Source organism: Carya illinoinensis, chromosome 9, assembly GCF_018687715.1.
Source record: "Carya illinoinensis cultivar Pawnee chromosome 9, C.illinoinensisPawnee_v1, whole genome shotgun sequence".
NCBI classification, from domain to species: Eukaryota; Viridiplantae; Streptophyta; class Magnoliopsida; order Fagales; family Juglandaceae; genus Carya; species Carya illinoinensis.
The window spans coordinates 18,408,691-18,424,882 of NC_056760.1; the positions used below are offsets into that span (position 1 = coordinate 18,408,691).

The following is a 16,192-nucleotide window of genomic DNA, read 5'->3' on the forward strand; positions in this document are numbered from 1 at the left end:
CAGTAGGCGAAGCTGTGGGGAAGAAGGCCACTGTGCTAGTGATAGAGGTCATTGGTGAGCAGTGTGGCGATTGTTGACTGGCTCGCTGGCTGGCGAGTAGCTCTACCCGTAGTACTAATCCACATCTCCATCCATCAGATCCAGTAGTGCTACCAGGTGGGAAGCACCTCTCTGGTGATAGAAAACACCAGTGGGCTCAGTTGTGGCCGCTGCTGGTCCAGAAAGTCCTTGGGCGGCTGATGGGTGGTTTCCCGCATGCTCCTGGGCTTCTGGCGACAAGATACCGGTGAGGAAACCACCGTTGACTCATTCTTGATGATCGGCCTAGTGGTCAGAATAGTTCCACACCAGTCACTAAGGTGATGGGCAACAAGCCCGCCATGCATAGTGAGCCCCGCTGGGGGTTGTGCCGTAAGCCAGCACACGGGACCATGCACATTACATGCTGTGCATGGTGCCCATCGAGTTCGTGCCCGCTTATATTTATACATACATACATATATATATTAAATATGATATATATAAATATATGCACGGGCGAGAACAGCGAGAATGGCAAGGAGCTCCAGGGGTCGGGAACCACCATGTTGACGATGAGCAAGCTGGTGGTTGGTGATGGGCTGGCTGGTGTATGGACGCTTGGTTTGGTTGTCCTTCGACGACGTGCATCCTCTACTTGATCTACGCTAGACGTAACTGGCTACCGATGTTAGGGAACCACCCCATCGGCTACAAAAACTATTGGTGGTGAGGTTGGTGGGTGGTGGTCCCCCTGCAAACCTATGGACACCAGTGTGTGGGCCTCTGGCAGTTTGTTGTTCTTTGCCCACATTGTGCACGACGTGCACAATACCTCAATTCGGTGAGTTTCAGGCAAAAGCCTCTGCCACCGCTATATCATTGGTGGGTCACCAGTGGTTGCGGCTTCTACATGGTGGAGGAATTGCGTGTACCCCTTACCCCTTTCTACATACGTAGTGCATGGCACATGTGCAACGCAGGGTGCACGTGTGTAGTGCATCCGTTTCTTGTGGTCCTTCTCCACGTATAATATATGTATTTATATCGCCCCACTGGTTGCTTTGGGGATTCTCCAATGCTAAAGTCAGAATAATAATATGAGAGTAAGAGTGTATAGTAAATCAAGTTAAGGATTTGTTACCTCCTATAGGCTATTTATAGAGATTATTTCCTTGGAGTGATAGAAGTTCAATTAGCCTCATGAAACCTTTTCCTTTTAGGAATCTAAGTCATGCGAAGTAGTTCCCTTCTAGGAGTAGGAGCCTATCTCCTATTAGGAATCTGAGTCTATTTCCTCTTAGGAGAGTGAGCCGATCTGTCTTATCTCTTCTTGATTTTATTTATTAGCTAAAGTTGTGGGGACTCAAATATCCATTACACCTTCAAAATTCTTTTGCTGATTAGACTCCATCTGGTGCTTCTTTCCAATACTGTCTCGATTAAACTCATAACAGAATCTTCTTTACCTCTCACCCCCCCACATTTTTAGGACTATTCCTTTTCATATAAAACTAATCTTTTTTTAAAAACAAATTTTTTGTAAGTAGAAGACTTGCTGATGTGTCATGTCATCAGTAGTTGCTAAAAAAAGGAATTTTAGTTGGATTTGGATAGAAGATGTTCCCTTGCGGAAAATGTGTTCAAACTTTATCTAAAATGGGATTCCAAAAAATTTGAATTAAAAGTATCTAATTTTTTAATTTAAAAAAACTTCGCCTTTACTCTTCATAATCTTTTAACATGTATATACTCAAGAAACTAAAAAATTTGGTCTGAAAAAATTTTACAGATGTAACTTTGTAAAAATCCTAAAACTTGGCCACTAAAATATAGAGTTACATACTCCCAAATTCCTTGTAGAAAGAATTATTGAGATTTTCAAGGTATTCCAATAATTTCCTTCTCTTTTGTCTTTAGTTCCCTTTATATATATAAATATATATATATATATATATGTATCTACTATATATATAAATGCAAATGTTGGATGAATAGCATTTTTGTCTAACAATTTTGTTACCGATTTTGCCCCTGTTTTGTTTTCCAAATTTCCATTCCGCCTAATTTAATGTGTACGTTTTTGCCCTTGGCTTCTGTTTGCTTTAAAACCAACGAAAATCTCTCTCTCTCTCTCTCTCTCTCTCTCTCTCTCTCTCTCTCTCTCTCTCTCTCTCTCTCTCTCTCTCCATTAGTTGGCAACCGTCTCTCTATTTCTTGCTCATTAGCCGCAACCCTCTATTTTTCATTTTTTCATAGTTGTTGACATGCTCCACAAATCACCGATCATACACTTTTGGGTCATTAGGTTGCAATTGAGCTTTGTTCTTCGTGTGGATGGAAATGATGGCAAAAATCGTTGATGTGTTGGTCTCCATCACCGACTTGCAATTGGGCCCCGTAGTTCTTTAGATCTGTAGCAGATCTTCAGCCCTGTTCTCTAAATCTGATTCAGATCTGTTTGGAAGCATGTGCTCATATTTTTTGTATAAACATCTGAGAGGAATATATATATATATTTTGCAGGTGTGGTTGGAATCGATCTTAGATATTTGGTGGAGAATGACGCCATAGCCAACTACAAGGAGGATTTGAGGATAAGGATGGAGAGATGTTTGGTGGTGTGTCCCAAGCCTTGTCGTTTCACAACATCCAATTTTTTTTTTCCCAATCTTTTACTGTAACCCTATAGTATTTTTTTTAGCTTTTCTTTGTTTGGTTGCGGGGTGGAGCAGTGATGGATCGGGGTGGCTTGTGGTGGTGCTACAAGTTGCTTTGGGTGGCGACGCTATTCGTGGTTACACAGATCTGTCTAGATCCGAGAGGAAGAGAGATCCTAGGGTAGGGTAAAGAGATTGCTAGGTGGTCGGCATGGGGAGATTGGTTGCGTTGCGGCCGATAGAGCTGGGGCCAGTAGGTGGCTCACGATGGCGATACAAAGATTTAATGAGATCTAGGAGATAGAGAGAGAATGCTTCGCGTAGGGAGAGATAGGACCTGTGGTGGGGAACTTACTGTTGACGGTGTGCTTATGGTACCGTCGATTTGCGATGGCAGTTGGCGAAAGAGGTTGTGTGAGGGAGAAATTAGGGAGAGAAATTGTGTGTTTCAGCATGGCTGTAGGGAGAGAAAGAGACGGTTGGATGTTGAGGGGTTTAGCGTGGGGTGATGCCGTTGGTGCTGCAGCAGTGACTGCTGGTCGCGGTGGTGGCCGGCGAGGGAAGGGGGAGGCTATGGTGGCTAGGGGAATTGGGGAGAGGGAGAGAGAGAGGTGGCTGGACATGGGGGAGTGAGAAGGAAGAAGAAAATGAGGGAAAAAGCTTTAATCTAGGCTATTCATCCTAGGGTTTTTAGATCTAATCCAATAGTTAGGATTTAATTATGAGATTGAGCTACTTTTTATTTTTATGATCACCTTTTTTTTCTTTTTTTCTTTTTTCCTTATGGATGGATTTAAAGTTGAATAATAGTATTTTTTATATTAGATTTTATCTATAGATTACTTTGATTAATGTGTTACATTAATTATGGTGATTGAAAAATAATAAACAAAGTTATTTTCTTTCGTTGGATAGCTTCATTCTATAATTAACGGGCATAATCAAAATGATCTTGCTTGGCATCACCTCCATCAAGATTTTTTATTATTATTATCTCAAATCACCAACTCAAAAGTTGAAGACAAAAGAAAGTATAAACATCTAAAGGTTTTGAGTCCAGAACGTTTCAGAAGGTTTTAGAAATGTAAGAATGTTAGTCGGTAAAGGAAAAGTAAAAATTGAAAAAATGGTTAGTTGATAAAAACTGCAGGGACATATTTGGAAATAAATATGTTTAGAATTTGAGAATAGAAGTAGGGACTGTTGAACCCAAGATTTCAAGTTTTGTGTAATTATATATTTACACATGGATTTTGATGATAACAAATGAATTCAAAGAATAAAGAAGTCTCAAGCTCAAGTTATCTACACAATGGAGTCAAGCACATCAAGGAAACAAGCATGAGCAAGAAGAGAACAAGTTCACATTAAAATTATAGAGTAATGTTGTAAATCTCTTCAAAATTCGAAATTAGGATTAATGCTCAAAATTAATATTTTATCATAAAGCATTAAAATACATTTTCCACATGTGCATGAATATTTTTGAAAATTAACTTTGAAAATATTAAAGATGATTGATTGTCATCTTTCACATGTGCATGTTTTATTTGAATATTTTCAAAAGTGATTCATGCTTTTTTAGACTTATACAAAAGGTAGATGATTTTGTTTGAAAAATTTGAAAAGTAAAGTGTGCTCATTTTGTCATATGCAAAAAGTAAAAGATTAGGTTTGAATTTTTTGAAAAGGAAAATGTGCTCATTTTGTCATATGCCAAAAGTAAAAGATTAGGTTTGATTTTTTTGAAAAAGTGAATGATGTTGTCTTTGACAATTGAAAAAGAAGAACCTTTTATTTGAATTTTTTGAAAAAGTGAATGATGTTGTCTTTGACATGTGAATCTTTTTAAATTTGAATATGAAGTCTCATATGCCTATAAATATATTATTTGAGAGCTTCACATTGACATGTGAATCTTTTTAAATTTGAATATGAAGTCTCATATGCCTATAAATAGATCATTTGAGAGCTTCACATTCACAACACCAAGAGCATACAACATTCATTCAAAGCTTTCATTCTCTCTTCTCTAAGTATTGAGCCTTAATCCTTGTTCATTTTGAGAGATATAGTTTGCGCTGTATTGTTCTTATTTCACTCATTGAGGAGTGTTTTCTGATAACCTACCCACTATCAGCTCTTGTATCAGAAAAAGGGTGTGTATAACCCTTGTGTGTGTAGAAAGTATTCTACACGGGGAATAGTTGAATCACCACGTGTAAGGTGATTACAAGTGTAGAGGGTGTTCTACACGGATCCTTTGTAGCGGTATTGTTCAAAGGTGTAATAGGTTTCTATCTCCACCTGAAGGAGGTTGAATAGTGAATTTGGGAATCCTCAAGGGGTAGCTTGAGGCGAGGACGTAGGTAGTGGGGCCGAACCTCGTTAACATACTGAGTTTGCTTCTCTCTTACCCTTACTCTTTATATTTATTGTTATTTCATATTTTGTTTATATTTTATATTATATATTTGATTTATAATTGTTATTTTTTTAATACAACTCAATTTACCTTCTCTCTTGTGTTAGTCATCTGGGCAACAGGGACAAAATGAAAAGTGAAGGGGAAAGTAGAGAAAAATTTATTATTATTATTATTTTATGTGAAAGGGAGAAGGCCCACCTGTGTTAGGTCTTATTTTAAGTTGGTCAGATAAAATGGTCTTTAAGTAAAAATTATTATTATTTTATTTGTAAAATTATTATTATTTTATTTGTTTGTTTAGATGTGCAGTAAATGAAAGTAAAATGGTCTTTAAGTAAAAATTATTATTATTTTATTTGTAAAATTATTATTATTATATTTGTTTGTTTAGACGTGCAGTAAATGAAAGTGATTTGAGTCACTTTTTAAGTTTAAAAGCTAATCATATGATACTCACGGGGCCTAGAACAGAAATTAAAATAAAAAAATAAAAAAACTTAAAAAATCATTAGTTCACTACAGACCTAGAACAAAAATTAAAATAGAGAGAAAAAATTTAAAAAGTGATCTAAGCACTCACGGGGCCTAGAACATAAATTGAAAAAAAAAATAGAAAATGAAAACAGTAAGAGTGGCTCTACCTTTATGGAATTGGGACTCAAATTTGATTATTTTACACATTAATAGTTACAAATTTAAAATTAAGAAATTTTTGTGTTTTATTAATGGTTATAATATTGATTGTTTCTTTCAAGGAGCATTTTATTTTGAGAAGCATTTTATTTCCTTCAATTCTTAATTTAATAATGATATTATTAAATTATTTGAAACTAAATACTATAGTATATAAGTTTAAAATGATCACATTATATATTTGTATCAACAATAATATGAAAATTAATATAAAAAAAGACAAAAAATAAAAATAATAGGAAATAGTAAATGAAAATGTGAGAAAAGAAATTTAAACAAAAGTTAAACAAAACATAATAAAAAGTGAAGAAACAAATATGGACTTTACATAGAAGTCAACGTTCTATTTAGGTATATAGTTATAACTGTTAAAAGTTTGCCAAAAAGAGATTTTGAATATTTATGATGTTGCTTCAGTTACATATAGGTAGACATGTTTATATATGGAGATATAATACATAAAAAACATTAGAAGCATTTATAGCAAAAGAAGAAGAACTAAACATTTCATTCTAAATAAATTCATACAGATTACATTAAATCAACTAAATTAGTTAGTATGTCTAAGAATAGAACAAATTTATTAAAAAAAATCAATCTAATGAGAAAAAAAATTATCGGTACAAGAAACATATGATGTCAACTATTTTTGTTAAGCACATGTGCATTTATATAAATATTAAAAAATAGAATAAAACTTTTTCAAATAAAAAAGAAAGAATGTACCTGAAAGTAGAGGATAAGAAATAGTAGTGGAAGTAGACGAAATTGACAACAAGCGGATTCAAGAACATTGAAATAAGACGCTAACTTGTATATAAAGTCTATGTTTCTTTCTTCACTTTTTATTATGTTTTGTTCAATTCTTGTTTAGATTTATTTTCTCACATTCCCATTTACTATTTTGAACTATTTTTATTTTTTATTTTTTTTATCAATTGGTATCTTTTTTCTTTATTTTTATCAACTGGGCATATGTGCAGTGCATGTTGCCCTTATTAGTATATATATATATCTATTATATTATATAAGTGTCTATAAACTTGCTACATTAACGAATAGTATTTTAATTGTCCTTCCATGTAATGTGTGTTTAGTCTTTACCCTTATATTTTATTTCGTGTGCAGTCCATGCAAAAGTCAGTAGTTTGTGTGAGTGGTTTATTTTTGTTTATTTGTATCCTCTATGTGTTTATTTGTGTCAATAAATTGTGTTGATTTGTTTTATAATTTCTATTGGTTGTGGCAGTCTAAATGTCTGTTTATTTTATTTATTTTGTAATTTTTCATAAGTTGTGTCAGTACAAAAGTAAGGTTAGTGGGTTGTGTTAGTGATTTATTTTTGTTTATTTGTGTTTATTTATGGCCTCTATGCGTTTAGTTGTGTCAGTAGGTTGGTTTTTTTTTAGAAGAGTTAGAGCTACATGTCCAAGAGTGATTCATCTTTAATTTTATTAATAACCCTCACTTGTGGTAGAGGAAAACCGTAATTACAAATTAAGCATTTGAGATTTACATAAACAAAAAAGCCCAGCATGCCAAAAAAGACCAAACCAAATCAAAATAAAAACAAGAGTAACAACCCCCAAGCAAAAACAGAAATAAGAATGATACTATCTAAAATGAAGCAAAGGCATCTTGAAGCAATCTATGCGAATTAGCCCTTGCAGCACTTGGGGAGTCTTCGTCAAGTGGGAAAAAACAGAATCAACACCAGAAGCCCCATGCTTCGCCAACTAATCTGCATCTTTATTTACCTCACGAAAAACATGTAAACTGAACAAACCATAGAGTTTGGGTTTATATATATAGCTCAAAAAAAAAAAAAAAAAAAAAGAAAAAGAAAGAAGAAGAAGCTCTATTTAATGAGTGTATATATTTGCGGGTGGTCCCACTTCCAACCAATTCTAATTATTTTCTTCTTTTTTAAAAAATCAAACTCTCTTGTAGCACTCTCAATAAATTTTCCATCCCATCCTTTAAAATATATCACCAAAATTTATTTTTTCAATTTTACATATTGATTTTACAATATGTCATCTATCAGCTTATCTATTTTTTTCATATTATTTAAATAAATTTTATTATCTTTTTAAATATTTCATTTCTATTAATAAATTTACAATATCCATATACATATATATATATTTTATTTTTACAATTTGTTTTTATGTACAATGTAAAATAATTTAGTCTTATACACAAAACAAAAATATATGAGCCAAATAAAAATTAAAAATAAAATCAAAATATGAAAAATTGATTTAAAAATATTTTCAAGATATTTTTTAGAAGAAAATCAAATATATGTGTTTTAAATGATGAACAATAAAAGAATTTACTTACATGATAAAAATCAAAGTAAAAGAAAATGAAGAAGTAAATGAAATATAAATAATAATAAAATATTTAGAAGATGAACAGTATCCAATACATGTAGCGGGCTATTGTATCTAAATGTATTTTATATTTCATTTTATATAATCGAATGAACTCTTTTTTAGAAAAATTCTTTAAATAATTTATATTTTTTATATAATACAAAAGTCATTGATTAGTAAAGCTCCTTAATCCGCTTTCCATCCTTTTTTATTCTTTTATTTTATTTTTTTATCTCGGTATTCCAAACACTATAAGTAAACATTCCGATGTTTTAAGCCACACATCAATAAAATATGATGCATAAGAAAGTATCCTCAATTTTTTCCTTCCATTTGTCATGAATTTTTTTTTTTTTTGGGTTTTCTAATTTTTAAATTTGTGAACAAATATAATTTTTTTTTTCGAATTACCGTTTATATTATTTATATTCCATCTATATATAATTTATATATATATATATATATATATATATATATATATATATATATATATGAGACTTTGAGATAGTGTTTATAAACGGCTTGATATATTTCTGTTAAAATTTATACTTCTCGTAATTGTATTTGCAAAATAATCAAAACAACTATTTCTTATAACGATTCAATTAGTTATTTAAGCACGTAATTTTAGAGTTGTAATGTCTTCACTTTAAATTTTAAATATTTGGTCTCAATTGTAATAAAGTTATTTCATTTTAAATAATTTTAGATATACAAACGTTATATTTAAAAAAAAAAAATATTAAGATCCACCGTTAAAAATTAAAATTTTCAAAACAACGCTTATATTTTCATAGCTTTATTAAAATACTATTCTATTAGAAATTTATTTACCGTCAAGTAAACACGTAAAAAATGTAATTACATGCAATGCATGACGTGTTGCGTAACAGTATTCCTCTTAAAAGAGGAAATGATTATCAGCCTTCTTTTACTTTCATTTATTAACGATTTTTTTTTTTAGCCATCTAACTGATTTTTATTCTAAAATAATTTGTTAAGTGAAAAAAAATATTAAAAAAGACAAAAAATTCGTAAACGGGACTGATCGGCAGGATTACCCAAACAGGAAAGAGCGTCTTTGTGGAAGGGAAGAGTACATTTTTTTGGGTCTCTTGTGGCAGATGTTAGCAGGAACTAGGATTCAATAAAAAGAACCCTAGCCTACCCCAATATATCTTTCTCCTCTCAACTACGCATGAACCAATCCTGCCCCACGTCTGTTTCCAGCGCCGATTTGCCACTCGTATACGTTGGAGGTAAATATTGATTTTCTTCTTTCTTTTCGCTACTATTCCATCGATTTCTCTCCGTTTCTCCTATTATGATTCTCAGTTTATTTAACCCAATGCCTTAGATTCGTTAGGTTTTGCTTGTTTAGGTGTAGCATGCAAACCCATATGACTTTCAGTTTTGGGTAAACCTACTCCGCATAACTCAGGAAAACATGTTGATTTATTACCCTTTTTTAGATTGGCTGCACTGTCTAGGTTAAATCCGACTTGGTCAGTTGCAATGTGGGCTCCTAGTGCAACACCTTTTACTCTTTGGGTTAACACAGCGTTAGAAACATCACAGATGCCACCCGATCTTGTTTTGTTTCATTATTTTGTTCTAAATTCTTAATGTTATTTTTAAACATGAATCCAAATATTTTTTAAATTCCAGATTTGATTTTTTTAAAATATCTTTTATTTTGTCTAAATTTGAATGAAAAAATACAAAAATAAAAACTTTTACAAAAACTTGACAAACATCTTTCCTAAAATTTTTATCCAAACAGCTTTTCAAATCGATCAATTACTTCAAAATATCCATATAAAAAATCAAAAATTAACTTTATCTAATGAAAATACGGCTCAAGGTTTGTTTTCAAGACCGGTAGTGCTACTGTGCCGCCCATTTCTTATCGTTAGCGTGCCCGCTAGTGCAATTTACATTTTTCTTTTCAAACATTTTTGAAAAATACATACATTCACTTGTGGTAATAAACATTTAAAAAAAATTCAGATGCAAACCTAGTGGCAAACTGGCATGTTCTTTTGAAGACTACTAAAAAAAATCTTAAATTTTGTTAAATCTAACGTGTCCTTTTGTAGCATCCCGTTCCCGTAGGATAGAGATATTATTAACATTCATGGCATAGTATCCGGTAAAGAGATTCATATCCTGAAATACCTCATTTATTGAAAGACATTGAATTGAAACGAACATAAATAGTTTTAAATAAAACATAAAATAACTAATCCTTGTGAAAATATCACTTATTTAATTCTATGTCCTTGAATTAGATCTACTCTTGGCCATCCAGCTCTGCATCATCATAAACTTCATCTCCGACAATTACATAGAAGAAGAAAAAGCATAGACAAACAAAAATGAGTCGAAGACTCAGTAGATAGCACATCATACCATAAAATATTACATAACTTATCATAGACTTAATTTTTGAAAAAAAAAAAGACTCTTCATAACATACGTATATCGTTCACAGATTCTCATAGCAGGTCTATACATTATTAACATGAGCGGAAACATACATAATCATGGCAAACATGAAACGTGAATGCATGAGTAACTTGTTTATATTGTATTTTACTACATGGTGAACCTCGCTTGAGTCCATGGCACCCCATGACTTGTCATAACATGGAGTGAAACACGCTTGAGTCCGTATTCACTTAACTTGCATAACTGATCATAACATGGAGTGAAGCACGCTTGAGTCCGTGTTTCACTTAACTAGTCCGTGTTTTACTTAACTTGTATAACATGGAGTGAAACACGTTTGAGTCCGTATTTCACTTAACTTGCATAACATGGAGTGAAACATGCTTGAATACGCTTGAGTCCGTGTTTCACTTAACTTGCGTAACATGGAGTGAAACACACTTGAGTCTGTGTTTCACTTAACTTACATAACATGGAGTGAAACACGCTTGACTATGTGTTTCACTTAACTTGCATAACATGGAGAGAAACATGCTTGAGTCTGTGTTTCACCTAACTTGTGGTAACAATGCTTGAGTCCGTAGCACCATCTTAGTATAACTTGTGGTGAACACGCTTGGATCCGTGTCACCTTAAAATATTTATCTTTCTTAATGCATGAGAACTTTCTTGGACTTCATGGACTTTTCTGCATGGCATATTCTTGTACATGGCATGGCATAACATGATATATTCGTGTACATGGCATTTTCTTGTGCATGGTGTAGCATAGCATGCATGACCTAACATGATTCAAACATTTTATGACATTTCAAAGCATACATGATCTAGTACTACATGAACATGGCGTACATGATCTAAGTACTTACATGAATATGGCATACATGATCTAGTTATTTTATTACATGGCATACTTGACTTAAATTACTGCATGAACATTTCATGGCATATTTGACTTGAATACTACGTGAACATTACATGGCATATGTGACTTTTAAATAACATTCGGTCCATCAAGCAACAAATCCATACATACAAGCATCATGTTATAATTCATCAAAGATCGTGAAAGGAATCTAACATTGACTTGGCTCTTAGCATAGCAAGCACATCATATTTTCATGCATAACAATAATATTTACAGTACACATGCATTTATATGATCATACTATTTACCTCTTAGCGTTGCTTCCACAATTTCACGTCATAGCTTGTAACCTATACGAGGCACTAATTGTTACTAACTTTTCTAGAAAGACGTGTCGTAGCATTCTAAATACTTAAAATCATATATAGAGATAATTTAATTACACTAGAATTACTAAATTAAATAATAATATTATTCAAAACTCATAACATATTCCTTAACTTCTATTTAAAAATATAACTTAATAATTTTATGAAAATCCTGTTAAAAAGTCAATTGGAATATCAACTAAATAGTAGGCTCAAAAATGGTTTAAAAAGGATACTTAAAAGTATACTTTAAATTTATGCTTTAAAATCCCTTAAATACTTTCTATAAAATAAGTCTAATATATTTATTTAAGTAAAACAGCCCAGCCCCAACCAAGGTAAACAGCCCACTCAAATACACTAAAACAGTTTTCTGTAAACACAATCAGCCCATTAAAATCATCAGGCCCACTAGAAATCAACCCACTTAAACCATTATGAAAGTTTCTGAAATAATTCAAGCCCACCCGATTAAAACAGAAGCCCAGATACAATCTCAACCCAGCTCCCAGCAAAACTCAACTTACTAAGAAGGGCATTTTGGGAAGGTTGAAGACAAAGGAAGTAAGTAAATAGATTGTGAATTTGTAAAATCAGGAAGGGCAGCCCACTTCTTGGAATTTTCTTGGAATTTCATTTATACATTTGATGGGGGCTTTCTATAGAGTATTGCTACTATTTTGTACATACAGGACTCACAATTGGTTTGAATAATCAATTTTTTTGGGGTCAGGTCAGGGTCTTTCTTCTTTCTTGGTCTGATTGCTGGCTTCTTGATCACTTGTGGATCGATCAATGGAAACGGGAGAAATGGGTCTTGTGGAATTGTTCGGCTATGACAAAGAATTAAATTTAATTCCTCCTCCAGTAACATCGGATAATTGGGGTTGGCTAGACGATGAACGCGAGGACATGACAGAAGAGGAATACTGCTCTTACAGGGATCAAGTTTTGAAGAGTGATGTGAACAACTAATCCCTTTTATTCTACCAAATTTTGCACCCCCTCCCCCCCCCCCCCTCTTTTTTCTTCTTTGTATGCGCTTAATTCTTTCATCCTTCTTTGTTGCTTTAGGGCTTTGATGTTGACCGCATTCCTGGCGTCGCTTGTTTTCACCAAATTCAGCCTTACAACGTGGACAAAAAGACTTGGGATTACGAAGGGTATTCGCGGCTTGCAATCGAGGAATACAACTTTCGCTTCAAGGTTTCTGTTATTATATGTATCTTTTAAAAAATATCTATTTTGTTCAATGTCCTCATTAATAGCTCCTCTTCCATGGTTTTCAAGGTGGCATTATTTGGTGTGTAGGATGGAGATGCAGGGTTGGAGTTTGTAAAGGTGCTGAAGGCAATGGGTCAGACTGCCAACGCAATGAGGTTTTATTTAACCCTTGAGGCTAGGGATCTTGCTGATGGAGGCAAGACTAAGATCTATCAAGCTGTGGTATTATCGGGGGTAACTGAGGATACAGTGTCATCCTTTAGGCTAAAACCTCCTGAAGATGAGAAAGGTAAAGCAAATTGGTTCCAATAATATTTCTAAAAGTTTGCAGCCATGTTATGAGGTTATTGCATCTCTAAGCATTTACTGCAAGATAGATAAAATATCTGGCTTATTTATACCTATTTTAATTCAAGCTCTTATGTGAACATTGGCTCCAACTTGTTCAATCAGGGTATTGCCCGCAACTAATTGGACTAGGCCATGTGGTTATGATCTCAATTAGAAGACTCGAATACTACATTATAGTTGCACTTGCACCCCATCAAGGTTGATGGGGGGCACTCATTTTTTCATAGTTTCAGAAAATCAAAGACTCACAATTCCCTTGGCTTTGAAACTATACTCTCTACGGTCTCAAAATTGTATCTATAATCTTTCTTTGTATGGTCTCTATATTCCTCCACCTGCATGCACTTACTCTGCCTGCACTAACTCCTTATTCTGGCCTCTTGCCCTCTGATAATTTTTTTCACAATCCACAAACAATTGATATTTTCCAATCATTGTCTCCAACCTCTTTGCAGTCAGTTCTTCAAAAACTTTTGGTAGTTAAGGTGAGATGAAGCTTCTCCTAGAAGTTGGTAAAGTTACACTTGATAATCTAAACATGAGACTTTTTATGGGCATTAGTACGTCATGGTGTTTGAAAATGCAGGCTTGTGATAATTGTCAACCACAAAGTCTTTCCTTTAAGTTGTAGTTTTATATTGTTATTGAGGTTTAAAAAAAACTGCTAGATTTACTTGTATTTTTATTAGTAATCGAAAATTTTAGCACATCAAGCAGAGCCAAAGAAGCCGGATGTATACAAAGTTGCAAATAAAAAGAGATACAACGAACAGGGCACTGAAGATTAAGTTTTAGGAAAATGCTATGTTGCCCCCACAAAGTGACTGTTCACTTTGATCGCAAGTGCAAAAGTGTTTTTTTTTTTTTTTATAATATTAAAATTTTCTTTTGCACTAGTGATGAAAAACGCACTGTCACTTTGGGGGTACAGAGCAGCAGCACCCTAAGTTTTAAGTTCTTCTGTTTTAAATAATATCATTTCCCTTCAAATGCACCAGTGGACATGCAGTGATCACCTTCACATTGTTGCAATTATTGTATTTTCACACTACCCTTTCCAGTTTGCAAAGAGGTATGCTATCCTTCTAAGTGTAATCCAAGCTGACCAAACTTTTTCAAGTATATGTGGTAGTCTACCAAATACTCTAAAAGAGAGTTACTTCCCTGGGGTCTAAGAACATGACAGAGAGAATGAATGAACCGTGAATTTTCTTTTCCTGGAAGTTTTTGGAGGGCTACTCTTAACTTTGATCAGTAAGTGTTTGGCTGACATCTGCAAATTTTATTTATTTATTTTATTTTGGTTTTATTTTGTGGTTTTGGGGGGGGGGGGGGGGGGGGGGGGATTTGTGTGGGGGTGTTATTGGAACCTTACTTTAATTTAGCTTAATACTGATTGTTATTTTCACTAACTTTCTGCATTTCAAGAAGTTTTAATTTAAGTGAACTATATGGTTCTTAGGGGTTTGTTTTATCTCTTATTTTTTATCATTTCATGTAGGTTGCAGTCATGGAAAAGAATGGTTTTGGGAAGATCATCTTTGTAGTGGTTAGTATGTTTATGACTTGGAGCAAGATTTGAGTTACTGGACTGATAAGGATGCTTTTTCAATGATTGATTGATCCTTGTTATATTGCTGGTGGAATGATGCGCAAGATTAAGACAATATGAAGTTCCTTTTTCTTTTGTACCTTTTCTTTCCTCCTTTCTTGAGATATGAATGCATGAGTTTCTTTCTTTCTTGTTTACAATGATCTCCACGTCCTCCAACTAAAAGAAGAAAGAGGGAGATAGAAGGAAGGCAGAGTGAAGGTACTGCATTGAAAGAGGATGGGGTTTTCTATCGATAACTGGTTTATTACTCAAGAGTTTTCTGTTCTTTTAAGTTGACTTTAGGATATATTACGGATATTCTTTTCACCTTTCAGCATATTTTTATACCCCAGTATTGAAACCAGATTCATATCAGAGGCAGATTTAAGGCCTTAAACCAGGGCCCTTTCTGAATGTCAAGTTCTTGAAAATTTAGAAAAAGCCTCTTGTTGGTCCCCATCCTGGGGCCCGTGTTGTTTGATTTATTGCTTTTACCATTAACTTTTGTAATATATGTTGGAGTATTGTCCCAGATCGTAGGATTTTATTTTTATTTAATTTTACCATTAAGTTCGTTCCATTTGGTTTTATTTCTTTTTCGCCTTTTTATTTTTATTTTTTATTTTTTTTCAGGTCTGATATGTTGAGTTTGACCAGAAGACTTTTCTGGGGGTGTCAAGTTGACGGAGTTTAAGATGGTTGTTAGAAAGATGACTTGTGTAAGCTAAATGCAAAGACAATTTTTTAGTGTTTACTTAGTCGTTGGAATGCTGGTATAATATTGGTTGCTTGATTTTGTTTGCAAGACTGGTTTAATCGTATGTGGGTAGTTGCAGTGTATGGTACCTCTAGAACTCCTTCACGGCACCGTAGTTGCAATGTATGGTATAATTTTTAATATTATATTTTTTTTGGGATTTAAAAAAGTTGAATGTTTATTATATTTTATGTAGGAGTTTGGAAAGATGTAATGATGAGATGAGATGAAAGAGTTTAGTTTGTGAATCCAAACTAGGCCTAATATTGCTAAAGCCTAAGTTTAGATGGTACCTCGATTGCCTCTTTGTATTGCTCCCCCATCCTATTTTCCCAACCTTTTAGTATTGCTCCATTCGTTCTGTATAAACACTCCCTCCCATTTTACCAGTTTGTCGTG

General features: G+C 33.5%; 1 protein-coding gene across 3 annotated transcripts; it reads left to right on the top strand.

The window, feature by feature from the left end:
- The first annotated feature begins 9,226 nt into the window (after nucleotides 1-9,226).
- On the top strand, nucleotides 9,227-15,982 carry LOC122277570. Of its 3 annotated transcripts, none has more exons than XM_043087601.1 (6): nucleotides 9,227-9,439; nucleotides 12,596-12,830; nucleotides 12,942-13,073; nucleotides 13,179-13,380; nucleotides 14,944-14,991; nucleotides 15,670-15,982. In XM_043087601.1, exons 2-6 carry the CDS (start codon nucleotides 12,663-12,665, stop codon nucleotides 15,681-15,683), a joined length of 564 nt encoding a protein of 187 aa, XP_042943535.1. In that variant the 5' UTR covers nucleotides 9,227-9,439; nucleotides 12,596-12,662; the 3' UTR covers nucleotides 15,684-15,982. The 3 variants fall into 3 exon arrangements, 2 of the variants coding, with proteins under 2 accessions (XP_042943535.1, XP_042943534.1); XM_043087600.1 differs by having other exon boundaries at nucleotides 12,601-12,830; XR_006229032.1 differs by lacking the exon at nucleotides 9,227-9,439 and adding an exon at nucleotides 14,441-14,696 and having other exon boundaries at nucleotides 12,455-12,830.
- Nucleotides 15,983-16,192: the final 210 nt, after the last annotated feature.

Bases quoted from the DNA above. Each gene is read 5' to 3' on its own strand.
- LOC122277570 (XM_043087601.1), top strand. From the start codon at position 12,663: ATGGAAACGGGAGAAATGGGTCTTGTGGAATTGTTCGGCTATGACAAA. The intron at 12,831-12,941 runs GTGAACAACTAA...TTGTTGCTTTAG, and splicing joins ATCAAGTTTTGAAGAGTGAT to GGCTTTGATGTTGACCGCAT. The intron at 13,381-14,943 runs GTAAAGCAAATT...CATTTCATGTAG, and splicing joins ACCTCCTGAAGATGAGAAAG to GTTGCAGTCATGGAAAAGAA.